The 15,762-nt window shown below is 47.6% G+C and overlaps 1 protein-coding gene across 2 annotated transcripts in view; it reads right to left on the bottom strand.

Annotated features, from left to right (window-relative positions):
• Nucleotides 1–1,189: 1,189 nt before the first annotated feature.
• Nucleotides 1,190–15,762, bottom strand: part of LOC141987878 (class I histocompatibility antigen, F10 alpha chain-like) — a 55,026-nt gene continuing 40,453 nt past the window's right edge. The window contains exons 4-8 of one of the 2 annotated variants that reach the window (XM_074953723.1): nt 15,060–15,335; nt 13,144–13,245; nt 12,701–12,733; nt 2,193–2,234; nt 1,190–1,662 (exon numbers count right to left, since the gene is read on the bottom strand). In XM_074953723.1, coding sequence (XP_074809824.1) covers nt 1,658–1,662; nt 2,193–2,234; nt 12,701–12,733; nt 13,144–13,245; nt 15,060–15,335 — 458 coding nt within the window. In that variant the 3' untranslated portion in view covers nt 1,190–1,657. The remainder of the gene's footprint in view (nt 1,663–2,192; nt 2,235–12,700; nt 12,734–13,143; nt 13,246–15,059; nt 15,336–15,762) is intronic. The other variant, XM_074953724.1, reaches the window with a different exon arrangement.

The raw sequence follows: 15,762 nt of genomic DNA, 5'->3' as shown, positions 1-15,762 counted from the left end.
TAGGCCCTGGGTATATTTCACAGCATTGTATGTGTTCGTTGAACAGGGGCACTTGTGGTGTGAAAAATGTTTCTCTTGAGTCTGGACCGTGACTATATCTTGACCAAGAAATTTGGACCTTGACAAAAAATAATTAACTATCCCTGCATTAAGGGCTGCTCTGAAGAGGACGGTGATCAATTGTTCTCCAGTTGATAGTTGGAAAAGGGGGAATTTAGGTTACACTTTAGGAAAAACTCTCTAGCTATAAGGACAGTTCACTGTGGAACAGGTTGTCACAGACTCACAGGCCAGTGCTCTCTTGGCTCCATATGGCCCCTGGTAGGAACCGGCCTTTAGAGTATTGACCCTACATAAGGTCACGCTTTGCTCGGGGTTTAAGCTGTAGGCTTCTCCTCCGCCTCCCAGTACCACACGTTTGAGCCTCCAGCATGCCTGTCTCTCTCTAGCCTGCAGCGATTCTCAGCCAGCACAGCACAGAAGGATTTATTGTATGTCTGGAACAGAGCACAAGATGTTCTCAGGGGTGTCCATCTGGGTCTGTCCCCGTCCAGGTAGGCTTAGATCGCTCTTTGTTCCCAGCCCAGACGTGACTTTCTTTCTGCGGTCCACCCTATATCACCTCCAAGGCCCCGCCTCCATCTTTGTCTTCTTTCACGGGCAAACAGATCTCCAGGTGACTCTCTCTTCAGCTCTTTGTTCTCTCTGCTGCCCATAACTGGCTGGCTCCAAGTTTGGATGGGCCTTCGGGTCATCAGTCGCTAAGTTACAAAGTGTCCAGGCCATGGTCTGGGGTCCAGTCTGCTAGACTGGGTCACACCTGGTCCTCCGCAACAATAGACACCGCCACTCCCACCTGGGTTAGACACGCAGCGCATTGGGGAAACGGAGGCACGGTCTACGTATGCAATGTTAGGAAAATATCCCACTTCATCACACAGGTTTCCTAGAGAGGATGTAGAACCCCCGTCATTGGAAGTTTTCAACAACAGTTTGGACAAACGCCTGTCCGGGATGGTCTAGGTTTACTTGGTGCTGCCTAAGATCAGGGGCTTGACTTGACGACCTCTTGACATCCCTAGTAGCCCGGCATTTCTATGGCTCTATCAATGGTGAAAAGGACATTTGAGGCATTTGTAAATTAAATGCAGACATTTATTCCTGTCCAACAGACTTCCGCAGCTGATGATTGCAACAGCGCTGCCAGCTGCGAGTAGACCCGGCCATTTACCGTGTTATAATCATGAAATTCTACAGAAAAGAAAGACGTCCCCCACCATAGACACACAAGCAGTTACTGCTCACAGATCTAGCGCACCGTGCAGGGTGTGCAAAGAGCACTGCGCAGCCAGAGCACTGAGTGCATCACTGAACGCTAGCAAATACTAAGCTCTGACTAACAGAGTTTTTATCCATTCAAATGTTGGAAATTATTTTGTGCAAATAAAACATTATTACAGAAAACTATTACATCTGAAAAGCAAAAAGTGGTTCAGCGAGCAGATAGATGAGGCCGGAAATCCCACACAGGACACTCCAAGTGCCAGAGAAAAGCTAGGGAGGGGTTGACTGGTTCTTGCAGGGAGACAGAGCAGAGCTCATCCGTCTTCCTCTCTGGGATCCCCTCACGTTGCGGCACAGACTCCAACAGGCTCAGTTAAGCTGCAGAAGTTAAACACAGGTAACGTCTATTAAAGGGAACCTGCCATAATGTTTTGCAATGACAGTGCACACTGCTGTGGGACGGTCGCCCTAGTGGCTGCAGGGTTCAGTGGACAGAATCTCTAACCCCGCTGACAAAGCTTGTAGCTCCAGTGTCAGCGACCCGTGTTCCTGGAGCCCCAAGTGCTGGGCTCTGTCCCTCCTGCTTCCTCCCTGCAGTTCCCCTGGAGACTGTTCTCTGAAGCAGCTGGAGTTGTCCTTGCAAAAGCTGAGCTCAGCCCACGCTGTGAGAAATCCCTCTCACTAGAGTCTTTCACACCTAAATTCATCGCAGATAAAACAAGGGGGATTTGGCTACAAACCTGTTCCTGCACCCCCATGTGAATAAAAGGGAAATAAGAGATCCAGAACCCCCCGTCCCGCTCCTTGGGGCTGGTTTGCTAGAGGGTCCAATGACTTGGACTAGGTGTGTCTCTCCAGAGGCCTCAGTGAGAGCAGTGAACCCCTAGGCTACAGCCTCCATCACTTACCCTTGGCAGATAGGTCAGAGCCACTAGATCCTTGGTCATTTTCTGTGCAGAGGAGGAGGAGAAGAGAGAGGATATTAGCATCTCTCACAGGGCAGGGTTTCATCGGAGTTAGTAGATACGGGGACTCCTATCCAAAGGGAACAGTCATCACCTCACTCTTCCCTAGCAGTGAGCTGGTTGGTGCACAGACCAGTCTACAGGGCAGCTGCCCAGGATTTCCATTATTCCCATGCAAAAAACGTCACCACTGCAGGGGGTCAGCACTGCTCTGTGCTCTTCATGCCTCGTCAGAACGGGAACCCGGAATACTCAACATTCAACGGCTGGCAAAGTAGGAGATGCTGGGCTAAGGATACTCAGGCCAAACAACTCTGCCCCCTTCCGTCTGTTCCCAGAGGGGTCCCTCACGCAGACCACAGACGTCACCCTCACCCCCTGCCAATGAACAGCAATTCCCACCTTAATCAATGGCGCTGCACCGAACAGTGTGGACGGTATGAAGAGGCATGCTGATTTGGGGTGGTGCTGGGCACACAGACAAGGACAAGTCTGGTTTGGCATGGTGCTGTTCTACTTCCTGTTTCTATTCCCAGACCCACTGGGGCAGAGTTCGAGTTGTGTGGGAAGCATCATTCTACCTCTGCATATGCTGGTTTGCCAACCTTTGACTTCTGGGAATTAAACACTCTGTAGGAAAGGGGCGTGGCCTCCCTCAGAGGCTGAGAGCAAGGGAGGGCCAGACCTCGGCTGCCACGCAGGAAGCAGAAGGACAGGATGGGAACTGGACATCTAAGAGCCGAGCCCTGCAGCTCAGTTGAGCAGGAGTTGCTGAGGAAGTCATACGCTTCCAGCCCGCTGCTGGAGCCCTTGGAAGACTCCTGGTATCTTGGATGCGTCCTTGGGACAGCAGAACTGCGAGAAGCCCGACGCTGAGGAGCTGCTGGGATTGCCACTGGCAGTGTGCACTGCGGGGAGACGGAGGAAAACCCGGGGCTCAGCTCCACCCAGGGGGAGGGGAGGGGAGGAAGTAGCCCAGGGGCAGCTGACTGCTGTCCAGCTACGTTGCTGGCTGGCACTAGTCAGTGTGTTGCGGCTGGATCCCCGCTGAGCCAGTGGCAGACCGCTCTGCCGTTGTTACAGCCCTGGGCTGGGACATGGTGGAGTCGGGTGGGCTCACATTCCCCTGGCACCCTAACCCCGGGGTTGGCAGCCTCCCCACCTTAGGCCCGGAGGCCTGAGCAAGTCGATAGCCCCTGCCTGAGCCCCAGGCTGTTCCCTGCTCTACCCTGCCGGAGGGTTGGCGCCTTAGACGGCCAACTGCCCCCTTGCTTAGACTGTTGTTCCAGGAGTGTGTCCGCAAAGGGGTGTGGCCTCCCTCAGAGACGGACACCGAGGGAGAGCCACACCCGCCTACACGCTTACACACACCCATTCTGACAGGACACAGGGAGCCCACGGCAGGGCTGAGCACCTGCAACCTTAACTCCCCATTAACAAAGTTCCTGCATGTGAATTTCCGTTGTTCCAGAGTAACAAGGAGGAGGAGGAAGGGAGGCACAACTGAGGGCCAGCTGTAGGAGGAAGGATGGTGCTCTGAGGAGGTTTTGTTGGCACTTCTCAAACCCCCTCAATTACCCGCTGGGGGCACCCCTGAGACGGTAAAGAGAGAGATGGACGGCTACACCCTAGCAGGGCCCAACAGATCTGTGCACTTTATACCAGCTCTTGGTGCCAGGCATTAGATGGCCTCCGAGACAGTCGATAATTTATGTAAATATTTCCCATAGTTTTAGTCTTCGTCCTATTCCTACAGCTAATTACAGGAGACAACTGAGGAGGGGATTTGAACTCGTGGTCATCAAGGAGACAGAGTGGTGCTGATCTGAAGTCAGTGGAAAGACTCCCATTGGATTCACAGGCTTTGGATCAAGCCCAGATTTCACGAGCACTGAACCCCAACTTTCAGATAAGTCAAAAGAAATGTAACATTAAAAGCAGGTCAGACACCTTCGGGGTCAACTCAGCCACACATAGCACAGCTCTAGGGGGATAATAATTCAGCCTAACACTACCGTACACATTCCTATCGCCTTGTCTACACGAGCAAAATTGGGACCCATACCCACAAGCGATGCAATTCCACTAGAGAGAGCAAAGGTGGAGCTATGGAGGAGATGGGGTTCAGGTGTTTTTAACCCTTGTATCATCTAGACCTCCTCTGAGCAAGGTTAGAGAACATGTATCTACAGTCACCCTACACTACTGAAGAAGACCTCTCTTGGGAAAATAAAAGAGCATGGCACAGGTTATCCAACAAGTTCTTGGAATGTATTGGAGACAATTTTTCTTTCAGCAGGTGGAGAATGCTACTAGGGGAGAGGCTGTTCTAGAATCATAGAATATCAGAGTTGGAAGGGACCTCAGGATGTCATCTAGTCCAACCCCCTGCTCAAAGCAGGACCAATCCCCAACTAATCATCCCAGCCAGGGCTTTGTTAAGCCTGACCTTAAAAACCTCTAAGGAAGGAGATTCCACCACCTCCCTAGGTAACGCATTCCAGTGTTTCACCAACCTCCTCGTGAAAAAGTTTTTTCCTAATATCCAACCTAAATCTCCCCCACTGAACTTGAGACCATTACTCCTTGTTCTGTCATCTGCCACCACTGAGAACAGTCTAGCTCCATCCTCTTTGGAACCCCCTTTCAAGTAGTTGAAAGCAGCTATCAAATCCCCCCTCATTCTTCTCTTCTGCAGACTAAATAATCCCAGTTCCCTCAGCCTCTCCCCATAAGTCACGTGCTCCAGCCCCCTAATCATTTTTCAGAGTAACAGCCATGTTAGTCTGTATTCGCAAAAAGAAGAGGAGTACTTGTGGCACCTTAGAGATTAACCAATTTATTTGAGCATAAGCTTTCGTGAGCTACAGCTCACTTCATCGGATGCACACTGTGCTCACGAATGCTTATGCTCAAATAAATTGGTTAGTCTCTAAGGTGCCACAAGTACTCCTTTTCTTTTTGTGAATACAGACTAACACGGCTGTTACTCTGAAACCTGTCATTATGCAAGGCACTGCATTTAGCCGTATGGAGTGGAAATCTATCAACTGCATGGAAAAACTTGTACAGATACAGACAGACATCATCTTCCTTTCCAAATGCAAACAGATGGACATCGTACCAAAAGGACTGAAGGTAAAAAATCCATTATAATCTACATACCACACAGACTATGCTGACAGCTTGTGCCACACGCTCTCAAAGAAACTGCGGAATCACCTGATCAACATCCTCTACAGCAAATAGGGAAGGATTAAGAATGAGCTCTCAAAACTGGATACTCTCATAAAAAACCAACCTTCCACACAAACTTCCTCGTGGCTGGACTTTACAAAAACTAGACAAGCCATTTACAACACACACTTTGCTTCTCTACAAAAGAAAAAGGACACTGAACTTTCTAAATTACTACATGCCACAAGGGGCCACAGCAATGGTTCCCTCAACCCACCCAGCAATATTGTTAACCTATCCAGTATGCATCCGATGAAGTGAGCTGTAGTTCACGAAAGCTTATGCTCAAATAAATTGGTTAGTCTCCAAGGTGCCACAAGTACTCCTTTTCTTTTTGCTAATCATTTTTGTTGCCCTCCACTGGACTCTTTCCAATTTTTCCACATCCGTCTTGTAGTGTGGGGCCCAAAACTGGACACAGTACTCCAGATGAGGCCTCACCAATGTCGAATAGAGGGGAATGATCATGTCCCTTGATCTGCTGGCAATGCCCCTACTAATGCAGCCCAATATGTCGTTGGCCTTCTTGGCAACAAGGGCACACTGCTGACTCATATCCAGCTTCTCATCCACTGTAATCCCCAGGTCCTTTTCTGAAGAACTGCTACTTAGCCAGTCGGTCCCCAGCCTGTAGCGGTGCATGGGATTCTTCCATCCTAAAGTTCAGGACTCTGCTCTTGTCCTCGTTGAACCTCATCAGATTTCTTTTGGCCCAATCCTCTAATTTGTCTAGGTCCCTCTGTCTCCTACCCCTATCCTCCAGCATATCTACCACTCCTCCCAGTTTAGTGTCATCTACAAATTTGCTGAGGGTGCAATCCACACCATCCTCCAGATCATTAAAGAAGATATGGAAATCTGAGTGTCTCTGGATTAAGTTTAGAAGTGTGAGTAACAACAGTGATGTAGTGGTGGGAGTCTGCTATAGACCACCGGACCAGGGGGATGAGGTGGATGAGGCTTTCTTCCGGCAACTCGCAGAAGCTACTAGATCGCACGCCCTGGTTCTCATGGGTGACTTTAATTTTCCTGATATTTGCTAGGAGAGCAATACAGCGGTGCATAGACAATCCAGGAAGTTTTTGGAAAGCCTAGGGGACAATTTCCTGGTGCAAATGCTAGACGAGCCAACTAGGGGGGAGCTTTTCTTGACCTGCTGCTCACAAACAGGGAAGAATTAGTGGGGGAAGCAAAAGTGGATGGGAATCTGGGAGGCAGTGACCATGAGATGGTCAAGTTCAGGATCCTGACACAGGGAAGAAAGGTAAGCAGCAGGATACGGACCCTGGACTTCAGGAAAGCAGACTTCGACTCCCTCAGGGAACAGATGGCCAGGATCCCCTGGGGGACTAACATGAAGGGGAAAGGAGTCCAGGACAGCTGGCTGTATTTCAAGGAATCCCTGTTGAGGTTACAGGGACAAACCATCCCGATGAGTCGAAAGAATAGTAAATGTGGCAGGCGACCAGCTTGGCTTAATGGTGAAATCCTAGTGGATCTTAAACATAAAAAAGAAGCTTACAAGAAGTGGAAGGTTGGACATATGACCAGGGAAGAGTATAAAAATATTGCTCGGGCATGTAGGAATGAAATCAGGAGGGCCAAATCGCACCTGGAGCTGCAGCTAGCAAGAGATGTCAAGAGTAACAAGAAGGGTTTCTTCAGGTATGTTGGCAACAAGAAGAAAGCCAAGGAAAGTGTGGGCCCCTTACTGAATGAGGGAGGCAACCTAGTGACAGAGGATGTGGAAAAAGCTAATGTGCTCAATGCTTTTTTTGCCTCTGTCTTCACGAACAAGGACAGCTCCCAGACTGCTGCGCTGGGCATCGCAACATGGGGAGTAGATGGCCAGCCCTCTGTGGAGAAAGAGGTGGTTAGGGACTATTTAGAAAAGCTGGACGTGCACAAGTCCATGGGGCCGGACGAGTTGCATCTGAGAGTGCTAAAGGAATTGGCGGCTGTGATTGCAGAGCCATTGGCCATTATCTTTGAAAACTTGTGGCGAACGGGGGAAGTCCCAGATGACTGGAAAAAGGCTAATGTAGTGCCAATCTTTAAAAAAGGGAAGAAGGAGGATCCTGGGAACTACAGGCCAGTCAGCCTCACCTCAGTCCCCAGAAAAATCATGGAGCAGGCCCTCAAGGAATCAATCCTGAAGCACTTACACGAGAGGAAAGTGATCAGGTACAGTCAGCATGGATTCACCAAGGGAAAGTCATGCCTGACTAATCTAATCGCCTTCTATGATGAGATTACTGGTTCTGTGGATGAAGGGAAAGCAGTGGATGTATTGTTTCTTGACTTTAGGAAAGCTTTTGACACGGTCTCCCACAGTATTCTTGTCAGCAAGTTAAAGAAGTATGGGCTGGATGAATGTACTATAAGGTGGGTAGAAAGATGGCTAGATTGTCGGGCTCAACGGGTAGTGATCAATGGCTCCATGTCTAGTTGGCAGCCGGTGTCAAGTGGAGTGCCCCAGGGGTCGGTCCTGGGGCTGGTTTTGTTCAATATCTTCATAAATGATCTGGAGGATGGTGTGGATTGCACTCTCAGCAAATTTGCGGATGATACTAAACTGGGAGGAGTGGTAGATACGCTGGAGGGCAGAGATAGGATACAGAGGGACCTAGACAAATTGGAGGATTGGGCCAAAAGAAACCTGATGAGGTTCAATAAGGATAAGTGCAGGGTCCTGCACTTAGGACGGAAGAACCCAATGCACCGCTACAGACTAGGGACCGAATGGCTAGGCAGCAGTTCTGCGGAAAAGGACCTAGGGGTGACAGTGGACGAGAAGCTGGATATGAGTCAGCAGTGTGCCCTTGTTGCCAAGAAGGCCAATGGCATTTTGGGATGTATAAGTAGGGGCATAGCGAGCAGATCGAGGGACGTGATCGTTCCCCTCTATTCGACATTGGTGAGGCCTCATCTGGAGTACTGTGTCCAGTTTTGGGCCCCACACTACAAGAAGGATGTGGATAAATTGGAGAGAGTCCAGCGAAGGGCAACAAAAATGATTAGGGGTCTGGAACACATGACTTATGAGGAGAGGCTGAGGGAACTGGGATTGTTTAGTCTGCAGAAGAGAAGAATGAGGGGGGATTTGATAGCTGCTTTCAACTACCTGAGAGGTGGTTCCAGAGAGGATGGTTCTAGACTATTCTCAGTGGTAGAAGAGGACAGGACAAGGAGTAATGGTCTCAAGTTGCAGTGGGGGAGGTTTAGGTTGGATATTAGAAAAAACTTTTTCAGGAGGAGGGTGGTGAAACACTGGAATGCGTTACCTAGGGAGGTGGTAGAATCTCCTTCCTTGGAAGTTTTTAAGGTCAGGCTTGACAGAGCCTTGGCTGGGATGATTTGATTGGGGATTGGTCCTGCTTTGAGCAGGGGGTTGGACTAGATGACCTCCTGAGGTCCCTTCCAACCCTGATATTCTATGATTCTATGATATTGAACAAAACCAGCCCCAGGACTGACCCTTGGGGCACTCCGCTAGATACTGGCTGCCAACTAGACATGGAGCCATTGATCACTACCCGTTGAGCCTGATGATCTAGCCAGCTTTCTATCCACCTTACAGTCCATTCATCCTGCCCATACTTCTTTAACTTGCTGGCAAGAATACTGTGAGAGACTGTATCAAAAACTGTGCTAAAGTCAAGGAATAACACGTCCACTGCTTTTCCCTCATCCACAGAGCCAGTTATCTCATCATAGACTTGCCCTTGGTGAATCCATGCAGACTGTTCCTGGTCACTTTCCTCTCCTCCAAGTGCTTCAGAATTGATTCCTTGAGGACCTGCTCCATGATTTGTCCAGGGACTGAGGTGAGGCTGACTGGCTTGTAGTTCCCCGGACCTTCCTCCTTCCCTTTTTTACAGATGGGCACTACATTAGCCTTTTCCGAGTCATGTGGGACCTCCCCCGATCGCCATGAGTTTTCAAAGATAATGGTGAATGGCTCTGCATTTGACTCATTAGATTTGATTTTGACAAATAGGGAGGAACTGGTTGAAAATTTGAAAGTGGAAGGCAGCTTGGGTGAAAGTGATCAGGAAATGATAGAGTTCATGATTCTAAAGAATGGTAGGAAGGAAAACAACAGAATAAAATAATGGATTTCAAGAAGGCAGACTTTAGGAAATTCAGGGAGTTGGTAGGTAAGACCCCCTGGGAAGCAAGTCTAAGGGGAAACACAGTTCAGGAGGGTTTGAAAGTTCTCGAGGAGACATTATCAAGACCACAAGTACAAACTATCCCACTGCACAGGAAAGAAATGAAGGATGGCAAGAGACCATGCTGGCTTAACCAGGAGATCTTTAATGATCTAAAAATCAAAAGAAGAGTCCTACACGAAGTGGAAACTAGGTCTGTCAAGGTTCCTTCCCCACTCTGAACTCTAGGGTACAGATGTGGGGACCTGCATGAAAGACCCCCTAAGCTTATTCTTATCAGCTTAGGTTAAAAACTTCCCCAAGGTACAAACTTTGCCTTGTCCTTGAACCCTATGCTGCCACCACCAAGCGTGTTAAACAAAGAACAGGGAAAGAGCCCATTTGGAGACGTCTTCCCCCAAAATATCCCCCCAAGCCCAACACCCCCTTTCCTGGGGAAGGCTTGATAAAAATCCTCACCAATTTGCATAGGTGAACATAGACCCAAACCCTTGGATCTTAAGAACAATGAAAAAGCAATCAGGTTCTTAAAAGAAGAATTCTAATTGAAGAAAAAGTAAAAGAATCACCTCTGTAAAATCAGGATGGTAAATACCTTACAGGGTAATCAGATCAAAACATAGAGAATCCCACTAGGCAAAACCTTAAGTTACAAAAAGTCACAAAAGCAGGAATATACATTCCATTCAGCACAGCTATTTTACCAGTCATTAAACAAAAGAAAATCTAATGCATTTCTAGCTAGATTGCTTACTAACTTTTTACAGGAGTTCTGAAGAGCATTCCTGATCTGTTCCCTGCAAAAGTATCACACAGACAGACAGAGCCTTTGTTCCCCCCCACCCCCAGCTTTGAAAGTATCTTGTCTCCTCATTGGTCATTTTGGTCAGGTGCCAGCGAGGTTATCTTAGCTTCTTAACCCTTTACAGGAGAAAGGGTTTTGCTTCTGGCCAGGAGGGATTTTATAGTTCTGTATACAGAAAGGTGGTTACCCTTCCCTTTATATTTATGACAAGGTCAAATTCCAAAGATAACTGTAAACAAATAACACAAGTATGTAGGGACAAAATTAGAAAGACCAAGGCACAAAACGAGATTAAACTAGCTTGAGACATAAAGTGTAACAAAGAAACATTCTAAAAATACATTAGAAGCAAGAGGAAGACCAAGGACAGGGTAGGCCCGTCAGTGAATGGTGAAGAAAAGACAATAACAGAACATGTGAAAATGGGAAAAGGGCTAAATGACTTTTTTGTTTCAGTTTTCACCCAAATGATTCATAGTGATTGGACGTCTAACATAGTGAACACCAGTGAAGTTGAGGTAGACTCTGAGGATAAAATAGGGAAATAACAAGTTAAAAATTATTTAGACAAGTTAGATGTCTTCAAGTCACCAAGGCCTGAAGAAAAGCATCCTAGAATACTCAAGGAGCTGACTGAGGAGATATCTGAGCCAAAATCTCTGAAAAGTCATGGAAGATGGGAGAGAGGACTGGAAGAGGGGAAATATAGCGCCAATCTATGAAAAGGGGATTAGGGACAACCCCAGGAATTACAGACCTGTCAGTTTAACTTCAGTACCCAGAAAGATAATGAGGCAAATAATTAAGCAATCAATTTGCAAACACCTAGAAGATAATAAGGTGATAAGTAACAGTCAGCATGGATTTGTCAAGAACAAATTGTGTCAAACCAACCTGGTAGCTTTCTTTGACAGGGTAACAAGCCTTGTGTATATGGGGGAAATGGTAGATGTGGTATATCTTGACTTTAGTAAGGCTTTTGATACTGTCTCACAGAACCGTCTCATTAACAAACTAGGGAAATACAACCTAGATGGTGCTACTATAAGGTGGGTGCAGAACTGGTTGGAAAACCGTTCCCAGAGAGTAGTTATCAATAGTTCACAGTCATGTTGGAAGGGAATAATGAGTGGGGTCCCTCAGGGATCAGTTCTGGGTCTGGTTCTGTTCAATGTCTTCATCAATGGTTTAGATAATGGCATAGAGAGTACACTTACAAAGTTTGCAGACGATACCAAGCTGGGAGGGGTCACAAGTGCTTTGGAGGCTAGGATGAAAATTCAAAATGATCTGGACAAACTGGATAAATGGTCTGAAGTAAATAGGATGAAATTCAATAAGGAAAAATGTAAATTACCCCACTTTGGAAGTTGCACACATAAAGAATTGGGAAATGACTGCCTAGGAAGGAATACTGCAGAAAGGGATCTAGGGGTCATAGTGGATCACAAGCTAAATATGAATCAGCAGTGTGACACTGTTGCAAAAAAAGCAAACATCATTCTGGGATGTATTAGCTGGAGTGTCGTAAGCATGACACGAGAAGTAATTCTTCCTCTCTACTCTGTGCTGATACAGCCTTAACTGGAGTATTGTGTCCAGGAAGGATGTGGACAAATTGGAGAAAGTCTACAGGAGAGCAACAGAATGATTAAAGATTGAGAAAACATGACCTATGAGGGAAGATTGAAAAAATTGGGTTTGTTTTGTTTGTCTGCAGAAGAGAAGACTGAGGGGAAGATATGATAACCTTTTATGTACTTGAAAACTATTGTTACAAGGAGGAGGGAAAAAACTGTTTTCATCAACTTCTGAGGACAGGAGAAGAAGCAATGGGCTTAAATTGCTGCAAGGGAGGTTTAGGTTGCACATTAGGAAAAAAATCCTGTCAGGGTGGTTAAGCATTGGAATAAATTGCCTAGAGAGGTTGTGGAATCTCCCTAATTGGAGGTTTTTAAGAGCAGGTTAGTCAGGGATGGTCTAGATAATACCTAGTCCTGCCATGAGTGCAGGGAACCAGACTAGGTGTCCTCTTGGGGTCCCTTCCAGTCCTACGATTCTATGGTACTAGAGCAATAGTTGGAGATTTCCCTAAAATCCTCATTGTAGACAAGGCCTATGAGTGGGAGCGAGGATCTCCTGTCAGAGCCTCTAGGCTAAAATCCACAAGCAAATACTGATGGCTGTTCAGGGATGGCCACTTGAAAAGAGGTGATGGGTCTCTTGTCACTTACCTGGAGCTACAGTGTAGCCATCTCCCTTCTTCCCTGCAGAGAGAAGGCAAATTTCAGTGAATGCAGCTCCCAAGGCAGGAACCAACTGCAATCAGTGTCCACAGCAGGCCCCTGGCCCAGCACAGCCCCCTGGCGCTCAGTAATGGACTCATGGTCCCAGGCGCTCATGATGGGCAGGAGAGAAAGACACAATGAGACAGTTTTCAAAGACCTTGGTGCACTCGGTGCTGAGCTCTTCAGAAAACCTAACCGCATATAAACTGTAACCTGCACCCACTTTCTGGGTCTGGCAGCTCCCATTGGGGATCATTAGGTCAGTCCCGCAGTACACAGTACTGGGGCAGTTACACCGTACTGACACTGACTCCTGTACTGCTGTTGCCCTTAGGCAGGTGTGCAGGGCCCAGCAAGTCCAGGGAATCCCCCCATCCCAGGCTCTTTACCTGGGCGTTTCTTTTTCCAGACGACTACTCCAATTATAACACCAATCAGGACAACAGCAGTGATAACTCCAGCCACAATGGGAATCAGATTGTTATTTGGTTCTGAAATGGAATGGAGAGAATGATCAATGGGGAAACCCCCCCTTTCATCCCACTGCAGGGATCCGTCAGTCAGCTCCCCAGGTTAGGGCTAAGTCCTGCAACCCTCCACCCCTTCCAGTGAGCTCCACGCAGCCACCATGCACCTACCATGCATTGCAACCCACCATACAAAGTCCTGGACACAGCCTCTACCCCTTCAAATCATAATACATATGTAGCAATTAAACTAGAAGACTTTTATAACATTAACCAATCCTCATAAACCTAACTGTGGGAGAGATGGATGTCAGTATCGTCCCTAAACGGGAAAGGGGGAAGACTTGCTGAAGATCACACAGTGAAGCAGTGCAAGAGCCAGGAATAGACCCCAGGAGTCCTGGCTCCCAGACCTCCTACTCTAACCCACTAGCCTCCACTTACCTCCCAGAGCCAAGGACAGAACCCAGGAGTCCTGATTCCCAGCCCCTAACCCCCTTTGACCACGCTGACTTTCATGACTAATGGAACAGTCCCATTGTGGGAGTCTGGTGACAAACTGGAAACTGACCTCAAAGCTCTGGATTTCCCTGCTATTAATGGAGTTACAGACACATGTTTTTTGAGGGGGGCAGGAAGTGAAGAGGGGATGATAGAGATATTTTAATACAGTTCTTTGTTTATATAAACCTGTTGAACCCCGAGTTCTGTATACACTTTCAGTTTCACTAATCAGCTTCTCCTGTTGTCTGAAAGAGCCACATAATAAAACAGCAAAAAGAAAAATATTTCTAAGAGAATAAGGAAATGTGGTTTATGACACAAAAATTGGCAGGGGACGTGGTAGCAGCATTGTGATGTGAAACCATTTGCTGACTAGAGTCCCAGTGCAGGCTGCCCTCTCAGAAATTGTTTGCACTTCCAAATGCTGCATTTTTCCACATCACAATTAACCAAGCAAAAAGATGGCTGGAAGGCAGATCCATGTGTAAAAAAATTCTTCCTCGACTTTTTTATGCTAGGGACATAGGAGACTCTCTCCACTGATGCAGGGCTCTAATCTGCCTCCTCGCTCCATTCCAAGCCCATACCCTCTCTTCCAGCATCACTGCACAGAGAAACAAGCTGCTCCCAACATTAAACATCTCTCTCTGGCCACATGGGCAAGAATGAAGGGCACGTAGAGCTATGTTTCTGAGAATCTGCTGAATCATAGGTCTGGAAGGGACCTTGAGAGGTCATCCAGTCCAGTCCCCTGCACTCATGGCAGGACCATGAGTGCCTGAAGTTGAGCCCGGGCTGCAAGCTAAAGCAAGACCAATTCTGTTTGGAAATAAGGGGCAGATTTGAGCTTCCCCTAGGATGTGGTAAATTCTCCATCCCTTGGAGACTTTACATCTGGAATAGGCAATCTCTTTCTGAAGGATCAGATCTTGTTTGCCCACAGATGACCAAACTGGATGCTAGGGTCCCTGGTGTGATTTCCCACTTCCCTGGGCTATGCAGGAGCTCAGATCAGATGATTAGAATGGTCCCTTCAGGCATTAATGTCCACTTGTTAATCTTCTCCCTTCAGAGACAGTGTATTGCTGAGATGTATCAAACAGTCCCAGAGGCAGCAAACTGGAGAGCAAGACATGAGCCCCAGGCACTGTGGGTCCCAATTCTAACATAAGAACTTGACTGCAGAGGCATAGGGCCAAAGAGGACAGGACCTCATAGACCCTGAGGAAATTCCAGCTTCAGCCTAGAAATTAGAATGAGATTTTTTCTGGGTTTGAGAGTAATGGATTCCCCCTCTCCCACTCGGAAAACAGACAAACGCACAAACTCCTTACTCCAGGAGACAGAGAGTGGCTCTAACAGGCTTTCATGCTCCACGTGACATGAATAATGGGCTTTGATCTTGGGATCAATCTCCATTTTCACCCAGGTCTGGTAAGTCCCATCCCCACTGGGCAGGATGCCTTCAGAGTAGGTCTCTTGCTGTCTGCTCTCCCCATTTTTCAGCCAGGTCACGGTGATGTCCCGGGGGTAGAACCCTCTGACTGTACAGGAGAGGGTGGTGAGGCCGTCATGAGATGACCGGTCGCTCACTCTAGCTGTTGGGCGCACTGGGAAAAAGACAAAATTGAAGTTACTGTAGTTGTTTTCAAGCTCTAAACCAGGCAGCCTTTGCTGGAGCTTTACAGCATGAAATTCGGAGACCCCAGCAGTGGGAGAGGATGAGAGTCTATGAGACGGAATCCCTCTGATGAGAGAGAAACCACCATGTTAGTGGATTCCTGTGCCAAATTCACAGCATCAGCAACGGTGAATCCTGAATCCAGGTCCCTGACCTGGCCTCTGCTCCCAACCACAGTGACACAAGTACCTTGAAAGGCTTCACTAAGCTCCAGATACAGATGTCAATCATGTGCTAGGTTTGTGCCAATCTCCTCTCAGTCCCTGGATTTGAAAGAGAGAAGAATCTTGCCCTGGCCAGGAAGCAAAAAAATGGGCTGGATAAACTGACCAATTAGAGATGGAAAGGGCCCATTA

This window comes from Natator depressus, chromosome 5 (genome assembly GCF_965152275.1).
Source record: "Natator depressus isolate rNatDep1 chromosome 5, rNatDep2.hap1, whole genome shotgun sequence".
In the NCBI taxonomy this organism is placed as follows: domain Eukaryota; kingdom Metazoa; phylum Chordata; order Testudines; family Cheloniidae; genus Natator; species Natator depressus.
The sequence above is the reverse complement of the archived record's forward strand: the minus strand, read 5'-3'. Positions and strand labels throughout refer to the sequence as shown.